Below are 13,104 nucleotides of genomic sequence, written 5' to 3' on the forward strand. Positions count from 1 at the left end.
TCTGCCCAGCTCAGTGAGAAGCTATGATTTGCCCATGGTCTTCTGCCTGGATTCTGACACAACCTGCCCTCACCATTTTTGCAGATGTTCACATGCTCCAAATGCTGAGTCCGACTTTCAGGGGCTTGGAAGCTGATGGAAGACTTAAATAGAATCGTGTTCTCCAGCTTTTTCTGATCTGGAACCTGTTGGGACTCACCAGCCCTGTCTGGGATCTCATTTCCCACTTCTGCCCTTCCTTCCGCAGAGGGTGGTGATAACCATGATAATAGTAATGGCAGTGAAGAGAATTTTGTGGCTTCTAGGTGGGATGGGACTGAATCATCAGGGAGTGGGGTATTCCTTGGTACATAATTTTTCTCATAGGCTCTTACCCTTTTAATTGCTGAGTGTGTGTATAGTAGTAGAATCTGATGGATTTCTTAGCTAATGCCACATTCCAGCCTAATTCACCAGGCCACTCTGCACCACGGCCATGTTTTTCTGTGTGTCTCCGCATCATGCCAAGGGTGTCGGACCTGCGTGTCCTCAAACTGTAGCCTTCAGCCTCCTGTTGGTATTTTTCACAGTTGCCACCCTGATGGTCTTAAGCAGCAGAGCACTTCTCTCCTTCTATTCCCTGTACCCACCTGTATCTCCTTTGCTGTCTTAGAAGAAACTAAATTTTGAAACCAAATTTCTAAGCTTAAAAAATTAAGGACACTGTACAAGAGTAATATTTTGCAATTCTAGAACACATTTAGTTTTTAAAGTGCTTTCACCTTCTTATCTCTCCATGTGAGAAAGGGGCCTCATTTTTATTCTCTTTATTCTGTAGGTGAGGAGGCTGAGGTTCAGAGAAATCACAGCTAGTGAATGTCACAGCCAGGAGGAGTTGGCCTAGTCTCTAACCCTCAGCCACCCCCCTCATCCCATCTGTCTGCCTGTCTATCACCAACAGGATTCCTGCTCCTTCCACACCCATCCACACCCCAGCATAAAGACAGATAGTGGCAGTGGACAAAGGAATTGACAAGTTATCATGGTCTGGTTTGGGGAATAGTCTTTTAACATGACCTACACTTCTCTGACGGAGAAGGCAGTGGCAACCCACTCCAGTACTGTTGCCTGGAAAATCCCATGGACGGGGGAGCCAGGTAGGCTGCAGTCCATGGGGTCACTAAGAGTCGGACACGACTGAAGCGACTTAGCAGCAGCAGCAGACTTCTCTGGCTCACACATTTTTGGGAAACAGTGGGGCCTGAGAGAAGCGGATCAGAGCCAGCCATGGTGAATGGAGTCCCACTGTCTGCCCAGCTCCTGGACAGCTTGCTGGGCTAGAAGAGAGTTTCTCTTGGGCCACTATCCTTTGCTGCCCAGGGGCCTGGAGGAGGGGAGGTGGTTGCCTGTCCTTGGGCAGGTACCACTGTGGGTGCATGAGACCCAGCAAGGCAGGTTCACACTGCTCGGCCTCCTGTTTCTCGGGGCTCTGGCAGCCTTCCGGTGGTTTATAATCAAAAGGTGGCTGTATTCTCACTCCAAGAAGCCAGGGTGCTTTGGTCAGGAGAAATGCGTGTCTTCTGCAGCTGACCATAGTGAAGGGAACGTGTGTTCCTAGTTTGTTTTGTACCTTAGTAGCATCTCAGTTCCCCATTTCTGTCCTGCGTATCTAACCTAAGGAGTTTAAGGGCTCTCTGGTAGCTCAGTGGTAAAGAATCTGCCTGCAGTGCAGTTGACATGGGTTCAATATCTGGATTGGGAAGATCTCCTGGAGGAGGAAATGGGTACCCACTCCAATATTCCTGCCTGGAGAATCCCATAGACAAAGGAGTCTGGTGGGCTATGGTCCATGGGGTCACAAAGAGTCAGATACGACTGAGTGACTAACACTTTCACTTAATGATCGTCAGAAATCCAGCATGCTTCCCACCAAGGAAGGTTTTTATCTTTGGAGTAATGTAAAAGAGGATGACATCCTGCAGTGAAACATTTTCTTTCTCATTATTCCCAACAAGTTATGATGGGAAAGTAGGCTTCATATGTGTTGGTAGTGAGCAAGCTAGTTTATGATTTAAATTGGTGAAGAAAAAGTTGTCTGGTTGACAAAATATATTCCATAATACTCTCTGTATAATTTGAGACACAAAAATATTTTCTTATGGGAAAAACTGCATAGTTCATTTCAGCCTAATTGTGGGAGCTTTGATTTCTTGTGGTCATGCTGTCCTGGTGGTGTATTTTAAGAAAACCTTAAAAATATATAGCCTGATAAATTTCTTCATAGCCTTCAGGGAAGACTGGTTCAAAATCTGTTATTATTTAATACTTGACTATCATGATAGACCAAGAAACCCTCAAGTCTGAACCCATCATTATATAAATAGATAACCTTTTGAGGGAGTTGTCTTTTTAGACTGGAATTTCTTCATTAGCCAGCTTCGATTTAAGAATGGCTTTGTGGCTAGTGGTCTGATAAAAGGAAAAATATGTTGCTTTTTCTTTCCTGTTAATTGTGCCTTTAGCTTTAGAAATAAAATTATGAAATCACAAAAATGTGGAAGTGGTCAAGTTTTCCATAGGGATGTTTGTACCTCACGTTTACTGTTGATGTGTTCTGTACTAGCCCAGGTGCTGCTTATAAACCTGTTTAACTGCAGACATGAAACCCAAGCAAACAGCAAATAATCTTTGTTTCAGCCACTCCTAAGGATTCCAACAGTCTCAAAGCAAGACCAAGATCCAGGTAGTGTTTGTTTAAATTTCTGCTTTAATGCCCTTTGTGCCCTCTCCCTGACTAGAAGTAAATCTCCCAACGAAAAACCTAACCCACGATCCCCTTTCCCTTCAGTTTGACACTTAGGCTGTAGGTGAGTTCACTCGTCTCTAGGGGTCTGACTGGAGCCCACAGTGCTGCTGGAGAGGCTCTTAGTTTCTGTGTTTACTGGTGCCAGAAGAGGGGCTGCAGCTCTTTGGCAAGCTGACGTGAAGAAGGGGGCTGTGTGACGTGACCCAGTTGCTGCAGGATGATAACGAATAGTGGGGAAGTACCTTTGGAAAGAGGGAAATATGGTTAAAAGGTAACTAACACTGAAATTTCCTGTCATGACAAGGTGAACACCAAAAAATAAGAAGTCTGGGTATAAAATCTAGAGTAGGGAATGAAAATGCTCTGGCAATGTCAGTAAGGCTCAAAACTGCAGGTAAGCAGTGTTTGTGGACTGTTTCATCCTGTTAGAGGCTCTTCTCAGCTTCATAATCGCTGAGTCAGGAGAGGCTAGGAGCAAAGGGAGAGCCATCAGATAGTAGATGGGAGGAGTGAGGAGGAATACAGAGATGCTGGTAGAACTCCTAGGACCTCAAGGAGGGGACACAGTTTTGAGATGATTGTTCACCAGTAGACTGCAGTGGGAGATGGGATGCTGCTTGTGTATTTTCCAAGTTTTGCTTTGGCTCTCAATGACTTTTTTCCCTCCTTTGGCTACTAGATATGTTCCTGAGAAGGTGAATTTAAATATGATCATATTTTGTATGCTTGAAATACTGCCATTTAAGGAACTCTGGTCTCCTTGTAAGTCAAAGAATTACACCTTAGTTTATTTTTTATATCTGGATTTTCCAAGTTAGAGTTTTGTTTCCTTGTTTATAGAAGGTACAGATATCTATGTTCATATTTGTTAAAACAACTGGTACAGTAATTTTTGGTAGGAAAAAAAGGTATAGTCTCTATTTCTCTCTATGGCCACCACATTTTCTCATCCTGGTTTTAAAGGATGAATGGGTCTTTTACAAATTACTCTGTGCTGGCTCTAGGATGTAGGAATAGTAACATTTGTCTGCCTTCATAGTAGACAAATACTTCTCTAAATGTCAGAAATCAACCCTCATAGTTTTTTTTTTTAATTCTGCTAGCTTCCTCTCTGTCTCTCAAAGCAAGTGAAATGACAAAATCTCAATCACACATTCTATTATTAATATTTCTGCCTAAATTTTATATATGATTCTTTTAGGGATTGTCCTCTTGGTTTAATTTGGATGTTGTTATTTTCACTACATCCAACTGGGTCTTTACTGAGACCATGAGAATCAAATTATTTGAATCCTCCTCTTTGAAATAACAAAACTTTTTAGAAATGTAAGGAGAAGGGAAATCACCCTTCTAATACTACTACATTCATTATTTTATTGAGTCCCTGCACATTTATATTTTAATTGGCTGTATTTATAGTTTTATAGTATCACTTATTGAATATTCATTTACCTTTCTGTATAAAAATATAAATACACAGAAATAAAATGAAATAAGATACATGGTATGAGATTGTGTGCTCAGGTATATGTATATGTGTGTATATACCTGCACACGATTTATACATACCACATTATGTTTTCTTTCTTGAGTAAAAAATGTCACTAGAGCTATATCTGGCATAGAAAGTTCTTTCTAGCTAGAGTCGCTAATTTCCTTTTTTAATCAGGAGTTCCCATTTGAAAACTTTGTTGCCGTTTTCTGTGGATTTTTTTATTCTGCTTGAAAGAATCAGAGCACTCTTCCTGTTAGTTCTTGCCTGCCTTTGGCTTGCATGTCTTGCAAGTTGTGTTACAAGGATCACTGCAAAAGCATAACATAAGTCATTATGGTGGCTTTATTAAAGATTGCAACATTGCATGATAAGCAAAACTCTGGACTACCACATAGAAACCTTGAGGAAGTTACTCAGGAAAATAAGAACTTGCTATGTCAAAACTAGCTTTACCAAGAACTGAAGTTGCTTAAAAGTAATGAATAGATTCTAATTTCCTGAGTGCTACTGTAATAGCTAAATATCAAGGCAATTTCCTGAGGCTAATTTGTCTCTAGGACACATCTCTGACTCAAAGGTCATTTTCTTCTTTGGCATGAAGTTAGCTCAGAAGCTGAATAGAATAGACATAAGATGTATATATGCACTTCTTAGAAAGCCATATTGGGAACTCATCAACATAGTCCTCAGCAATAGACTAATGTACTTAGTTGAATTAATTTAGAAAATAAGCAGGACTCTAATAAATAGTCTACCTGCTCCTGTCCAAAGGTTTCTTCCCTGGCTCATAGACAGTGTCAAAGCATTTAAAAAATGGAATTTAGAAACTGAAATTGGAGTTTGAATGAAACGTATGTAAGTTGCTAATTTACCCAGTTCCTTTCTCATTAAATGCCATTAATTGGAATTATAATATCAGAAATTGCCTAGTTCCTGCCTTGTTATAGATTGAGTGACAGAAAAGGTTAAGAGGATGCTTTTGCTTTGAAATTTTGCCCAGACCTGTGTTTCTCATGATAAGACACCCAAGGCCCCTCAATCTGATTGATGTATGTTTTCCTTTCCTGAATTTCATTTGTGGCGTATTCCGTTGAACATTTGATTCTGCTTCTCAGCTTATCTGTCCCAGTTCCATATGTGCCTGTTATCACATTTACATGTAAATAGGAGTCAGGTTCTGTGGTCAGTTAATACCATGAAGCCCTTCTATTAAAATATGGATGTACCTAACCAGATGCATTGACATGTTATTGTTATTAACAATTCCAATTGAAATGGATTTGAATTTACAGAAAGTGTTTCCTCTTGGGTAAGTTTAGGTCTAAGGGGGTGGGGTTGGGTGCTTGTTGCAGCTGGTGTGGCATTGAGGGGGCAGCAGGGACATGGCTTCTCTAGGAGCTCCACAGGCCTTGGCAGTCACTTAGACTTTTGTGGGTATTTTCCGTTTCAGCCCAATTTCAGATAGTAAAGCTTTGCTGTTTCCCTTCTGACCTTCCCTTATTTTGCTGCAGATCTTACTCTAGCACCTCCATAGAAGAGGCCATGAAAAGGGGCGAGGACCCTCCCACCCCGCCACCGCGGCCACAGAAAACCCATTCCAGAGCCTCCTCCTTGGATCTGAATAAAGTCTTCCAGCCCAGTGTGCCAGGTGAAGTGCCCTTCTGCACGCCAGCCCTTCCCTTTCCTGTTGGAGTTAGTGGATGGGTGTCGCCACAGAGGTCTCTATGGGTCCAGAGAATAAGCAGACCAGGCCCAACTAGCCTTCACGGGGCTGGGGTGTCCTTAGGTAGGAAGGCCCTTCTAGGCACATAGATCCTGTGTGTCTGGAGCCTTGCCCACATTCACGATGGACCAGGAATTACAGAATTCTGTACCCAGAGGATGAAAATCCTTCATCCCCAGACAGCCCACTGAATGTTTGGCCAGGGTCTTGTTCTTTGCATCATCATGGTAATTTGTGTCCAGGATTGCCATCTCTTGTTTCCTCAGATGCTTATGCTGTTCTGTGAAAGGTCTCGGTGATTATTGCCTGGCCAGAATTTTCTGCATTTTATCCTTTTGGTGAAGATCCTGTGTCCTCCAAGTGTTAATGCTAAGGGGGGCTTTGCTTTCTAAGTGACCGATGATTAGGTGTTTGGTGTAGGTGTCTAAGGCAAGGGCTTCTTCAGGTTGGCTGCTCTGGAGCTTCTGGGGATGGGACTTGCTCAAGTCAGCTGCTGTACAGCTGTGACAGGGGCGTTGCGGTTGTGTTCGCTCCCCTGGCACCCTGTGAAAAGGGGCTGTCCTCCCGGGGAGACTGTGGAAGCACAAATGGGAGCCATACCTTGGAGGGAGCGAAGGTGCTAGCATACAGGGCTATCCAGAGTGTTATTTTGGGAGCCACAAGGGCCTTTCCATTGACTACTGCAGGCAAGCTATAAATGCAGTAATTTCCTGGAACTTTTTTCTATATCTATGTGCATTTTAAATCAACCTCAGATGCTCGTGATTTGCAGGTGGTTATCCATTTGACTAAAGCAAGAAAAGACTCTCCTTGGCTCACACATTAGCATGATTGCTATGTCCTGACAGAGCTCAGCATGTTTTATTTGTTCTAATAAAGTACTCTCCTCACATAAAAGTTACAGATTGTTTTTTAATATACTAGAATCTGGAACTGTCTATGAAATTTGATTCTCTGCCATGAGTTCATCAGATAAAAATTTGTCTTGAATTTTCCCCCATACTTTGATCCAAATTCTGGCATAATTTCATAGTAACTGGTATTTGGGGTGGGAGTAGGCACAGATGATGATGCTATAAAAATTTCACATGGCTCTGGTGGATGAAGACCTAGAAGATTTTTCTGTGGATGCAGGATTATTAAAACAATCTGGGAAGCTATCTCCATACATTTTCCTTGAGAGGAGAGAGGCTGGAAACATGCCCCCTCCCTCAGGCTATGTCTTTCCTCATGAGGAGTGCCAGCTGTGCTGGAGAATGGACGGGCCATGGCCTTTATGATGTGGCGCCCTAGAGTGGGAGAGAGAACACTGAATTTGGAGTCTAGCCCAGCTACTTATCAACTATTTGATTTTTAGCAAGTGGCTTAATCTTTCCTGTATCTCAGATTCCTAATCTGGGAAACAGGGCCAACCCTCCAGAGAATTAATGGGATGTTGATGAAATAATAGACGTCATCCAAGTAGTGCCATGTTCAGTCCCTAGACTCTCACTCCTACTGAAGACCAATGGGGAGAGAGGGTCTGAGGAAGGTCCCTGACTCCCTGCCCCCGGTGGGACAGTTGTGTGACTCATTCTCCACAGTGCCTGGGATAGCTTGCAGAAGGACCGAGCCTTGGTGGCCTGTGGCAGTCACCTGTTCACTAACAGCTTCTCTGGGCCCACTGCCCTGCTTCCCTGTTGTGCTTGCCCCGCGCCTATATCAAATGCCTGCTCCTGAGAGTTTACACAGCTTCTCTTTACATCTCTGATGCTGATACAACTTCAAGGGAAAAGCATTTTGGTTTGATAAATGCCAAAGAACAGTTAGATGGGTGACATCTGTATTTGTACATTAATTCCATTATCTTTCTAGTACAGTTTACACAAATGAAATTTTAATGGGCAGTTTAAATTGATCACATGAGGATCATTTCTGTAGTATGACAAGCAGGGGACACCATTGCACCTACTTAATTTGTTTGCATGTGTGCTAATTCTCACAGGAAAGAACAAAGGTCTGTCTCAATTCTGTGGAATTTTAGTGTATTCCCTACTGCTAGAAATTACTTATTAAAATTTCTGACAGTCTAGGAAAACACAGGATAGAGTCTAAACCAGTTACCATAGCGCCCTTAGTGAGAACCGCGGTTCCCTTACAGTCACCCTCTGCTGCATTTGTCTTTATGTGTCACTCTAGCTAAGCTTGGTCACACGGCATTTGCTGTCATGTATCCTGAGCTTCCTCATCAACCCTCTTTCAACTTTTGTTTCTTTGTGCCTGTGTGGTGCGGATGTATGACAGTGGCAGTGGATGCACCCCATGGAGGTTTCTCTCTCCCGGTCTGCCCCTACCCCTTTGCCTCCTCCTTGTCTCTTCCTCACACCCCCCTCGTGTGTACTCTCCTCACTCGTTTCTCATGGGGTCCTTTGTGAGCCTTTCCCTTTCACCTCAGTGTTTACTCCTGCTCCTCTCTCCTCCCCTCCCCTTCTAGTTTATCTACTCCCCTCACCCCTTCACAGGTGTGGGCCTCTCTTTCCCAGGCTCCCCCCATCCTCTCGCTACCCTCATGTCATAAACATGGCAGAGGTTATTCATGACTTGGTAGCTATATCTTTGTTTCCTTGTGTACTTACTTTCTTTGGCTGAAATCGGAGATGCTGACTCAAAAGCCATATACCTTTGAAGTATAAATACACATTGCCAAACCATGCTGTCAGAAACTTGTACCTATCAACTTACCCCACCTGTAACATTGTCTGAGAATGTGTCCTCACACCCTCACTAGCACTGGCTAATGTTCATCTTTTTAATCGTTACCTGTTAATGGGCAAATGTCTGCATTTCCTTGATTCCTAGTGAAGCCAAACATCTTTTCATATCATTATCAGGCATTAATATGTATTCTTTTGTGAATTGCTATGTGGAGGCACACTTAGCTTCAGGTGTTCCTGCTCTGTTCCTAATCACAGTGACCACTTGTCTCCTCTTCATTTTCCCTATGAGATTCTGAGTCTGTCTTATCTCAGACACTTGGGAATGTGAAGATGACCCTGGGGAAGCTAAGCTAATTTGCTCCTTCGTGGGGTCCATATCCTCCCAGTCCCCAGTACCCCATCTTTTGGCTAACTTTATCACTTAAGACAGACTCTACCTAGGCCATGCTATTTATAACAATAGAAGAATAAGAAAAAGTAAAGAAAATAGGGGAAGATAGTGTACCTTTGAGAAATCTGCAGGTCAGGAAGCAACAGTTAGAACTGGACATGGAAAACAGGCTGGTTCCAAATAGGAAAAGGAGTACATCAAGGCTGTATATTGTCACCCTGCTTATTTAACTTATATGTAGACTACATCATGAGAAATGCTGGGCTGGAGGAAGCACAAGCTGGAATCAAGGTTGTTGGGAGAAATATCAATAACCTCAGATATGCAGATGATACCACCCTCTTGGCAGAAAGTGAAGAAGTAAAGAGCCTCCTGATGAAAGTGAGAGAGGAGAGTGAAAAGGTTGGCTTAAAGCTCAACATTCAGAAGACTAAGATCATGGCATCTGGTCCCATCACTTCATGGCAAACAGATAGGGAAATAGTGATAGACTTTATTTTCTTGGGCTCCAAAATCACTGCAGATGGTCACTGCAGCCATGAAATTAAAAGATGCTTGCTCCTTGGAAGAAAAGTTATGACCAGCCTAGACAGCATATTAGAAAGCAGAGACATTACTTTGCCAACAAAGGTCTGTCTAGTCAAGGCTATCGTTTTTCCAGTGGTCATGTATGGATGTGAGAGTTAGACTATAAAGAAAGCTGAGTGTCAAAGAACTGATGCTTTTGAACTGTGGTGTTGGAGAAGACTCCTGAGAGTCCCTTGGACTGCAAGGAGATCCAACCAGTCCATCCTAAAGGAAATCAGTCCTGGATATTCATTGGAAGGACTGATGTTGAGGCTGACACTCCAATACTTTGGGTACCTGATGTGAAGAACTGACTCATTGGAAAAGACTCTGATGTTGGGAAAGACTGAAGGAGGGAGGAGAAGGGGATGACAGAGGATGAGATGGTTGGATGGCATCACCAACTCAATGGACATGAGTTTGAGTAAACTCCAGGAGTTGGCAATGGACAGGGAGGCCTGGGATGCTGTAGTCCATGGGGTCACAAAGAGTTGGACACGACTGAGCAACTGAACTGAACTGAACTGAGTGTGCAATGAAATAAGATGTAAACTTGAGTTGAAAGGGACAGATAAAATGAAGCCAGTGTTTTTAAAAATGAGAATCACAGGGCTATGAAAAACACAGTGAATGAGGATAAGTTGCTGAGTCAGAGTAGCCTAGAGTGTAGTCATAGTGTGGAGAAGAAAGAGGATGGAGAAAAGATGCAAAGAAGCAAGCATGAGAGCAGGAAATGAAGGAAAAGGTGAGATGGTTGTTGTATAGGAGTGATGATGTTTATACAGAGGGTGAAGCAAATAGGGTAAGAGCCTGTAGAGACCAAGGGGAGGAGAGTCTGCAGACTCGGTTTAGGATTCTTGGGAAGGAAGGAATAACTTGGAAGTGGGTCGTATTAATGCCTTCAAATTTATGATGATAGGTAACATGATATAGAAAATAATGAAGGACTGATTTAGATTGGGAGTTTATAGAAATGAATGAGCTCAACTCTGGCCGCAGGTGACAGTTGGCTTTAATTTGGTGTCTATGAAGAGGATGTGAATATGTGATTTATAGGATTCTGGCTATCATAGAGTTCCAGATAGATATGTGCTGGCATTATACCAAAAATGTGTGTTTTCATAGGAAGAAATTGACATAATAGGGTCACTGTGTGGAAAAGGGAACTCATCTTTGTCACAGCTGTTCCAGGCCTTGGATCCACCCTTTTGCTGTCCCATGCAGCTGCTCTGTTAGAAAAAAAATGTACAAGAAGATCTAAGGAAGTGATGATGCAAGTGTACAAAATCTAGAGGCAGTCAAACCCTGGACTTCCTCAGTGAGGTTTAGATATTATAGCTCTATACTTAGAGCCATGAAACATATGTCGTTGTTGTTCAGTTGCTCAGTTGTGTCCAACTCTGCAACCCCATGGACTGCAGAATGTCAGACTTCCCTGTCCTTCACCATCTCCAAGAGCTTGCTCAAACTCATGTCCATTGAGTCGATGATGCTATCCAACCATATCATGCTCTGTTGTCCCCTTCTCCTCTTGCCTTCAATCTTTCCCAGCATCAGGGTGTTTTCTAATGAGTCAGCTCTTTGCATCAGATGCCCAAAGTATTGGAGCATCAGCCTCAGCATCAGTCCTTCCAATGAACACCCAGGACTGATCTCCTCTAGGATATACTGGTTGGATCTCCTTGCAGTCCAAGGGACTCTCAAAAGTCTTCTCCAACACCACAGTTCAAAAGCATCAATTCTTTGGTGCTCAGCCTTCTTTATGGTTCAACTCTCACATCCATACATGACTACTGGAAAAACCATAGCTTTAACTATACCAACCTTTGTCAGCAAAGTAATGTCTCTGCTTTTTAAATATGTTGTCTAGGTTGATCATAGCTTTTCTTCCAAGGAGCAAGCGTCTTTTAATTTCTTGGCTGCAGCCACCATCTGCAGTGATTTTGGAGCCCAAGAAAATGAAGTCTCTCCCTGTTTCCACTGTTTCCCCATCTATTTGCATGAAGTGATGGGACTAGATGCCATGAACTTAGTTTCTTGAATGTTGAATTTTAAGCCAGTTTTTTCACTCTCCTGTTTTACCTTCATCAAGAGGCTCTTTAGCTCCTCTTCGCTTTCTTCCATATAACATATAATATTACTGAAATTCCTATAAGAAAAATCAGCACAGTGAGGATAATACTTTCTAGATTTTAACTTCCTTTTCCTCACTGAAACAGTTGTTTTCATAAGGTTTTTACCCCCCTCACGAAAGGGTTTCTTTTGTGACTGTGAGGGGTGAAAAGGCCCCTCCTCCCACTCTTGACACTGCCCTACCTCCTCCAAAGTCTTGGGTTTGCATCTTGAGGTTGCCATAGTGACAGCCAGCTGCTTCAGTGCCACATATAGCACTGTTTCAGCCACTGAACCTCCACTGACAGGAGCAGCAGGAATTGTGGAGGGAGATGTAGCTATCCTTTTAGAGCTTCAAACCAGGAGCCTTCATCATGTCCACACAAATCTAAGTGGAAAACTTAGTCTCTTAGATAGTGTTAGCCGCCAGGCAGTGCAAAATGAAGTCCCTGGCAGGGCCATAACTTCCCAGTGCCACACTGCTTATTTTAAGAGAGGAGATCAAGTGTTGGTGGACAGCTCTTTCCACCACATCCTGTATGGTCGAGGACATTGAGAGCCACATGTTAAAACCATTACCTTGGCCATCAAAAACCAAGGTTGGTATCTGCCCATGGGTAGCTAATGTCCTCTCTCTGCTTTAGACATACTGATAATAAAAGTTCATTCCATTGTTAAGAAATTACCATGGACTATACAGTCCATGGAATTCTCCAGGCCAGAATACTGGAGTGGGTAGCCTTTCCCTTCTCCAGGGGATCTTCCCAACCCAGGGATTGAACCCAGGTCTTCCGCATTGCAGGCAGATTCTTTACCAGCTGAGCCACAAGGGAAGCCCAAGAATACTGGAGTGGGTAGCCTATCCATTCTCCAGCGGATCTTCTTGACCTAGGAATCGAACTGGGGTCTCCTGCATTGCAGGCAGATTCTTTATCAACTGAGCTATCAGGGAAGCCCCAAGGTCACATATATTTCCAGTATATATTACAATCATGGGCTTCCCTTTCCCAGATGGTAAAGAATTGCTTACAATGCAGGAGAACTGGGTTCGATTTCTGGGTCAGGAAGATCCCGTGGAGAAGAGAATGGCAACCCACTCCAGTATTATTGCCTGGAGAATCCCATGGACAGAGGAGCCTGGTGGGCTATAACCCATGGGATCACAAAGAGTTGGACATGACTGAGTGACTAACACTTGCACTTTCATACATTATAATTATTTTTAAGTGGATAAATCAAGATTTTTAATAGTATGAAGATACGGACAAATAGAAGGATATGTTGTTCAGTCACTAAGTCATGTCCGACTGACTCTTTGTGACCCCATGGATGCAT

At 43.0% G+C, this 13,104-nt stretch overlaps 1 protein-coding gene across 2 annotated transcripts in view; it reads left to right on the top strand.

Annotated features, from left to right (window-relative positions):
- REPS2 (RALBP1 associated Eps domain containing 2) overlaps positions 1–13,104 on the top strand; it is a 246,918-nt gene that overhangs the window by 139,617 nt on the left and 94,197 nt on the right. For both annotated transcript variants that reach the window (XM_027963581.3, XM_027963582.3), the window contains exons 12-13: positions 2,677–2,722; positions 5,792–5,928. In XM_027963581.3, the coding sequence (XP_027819382.1) occupies positions 2,677–2,722; positions 5,792–5,928 (183 nt within the window). The remainder of the gene's footprint in view (positions 1–2,676; positions 2,723–5,791; positions 5,929–13,104) is intronic.

Source organism: Ovis aries, chromosome X, assembly GCF_016772045.2.
Source record: "Ovis aries strain OAR_USU_Benz2616 breed Rambouillet chromosome X, ARS-UI_Ramb_v3.0, whole genome shotgun sequence".
Classification (NCBI taxonomy): Eukaryota; Metazoa; Chordata; class Mammalia; order Artiodactyla; family Bovidae; genus Ovis; species Ovis aries.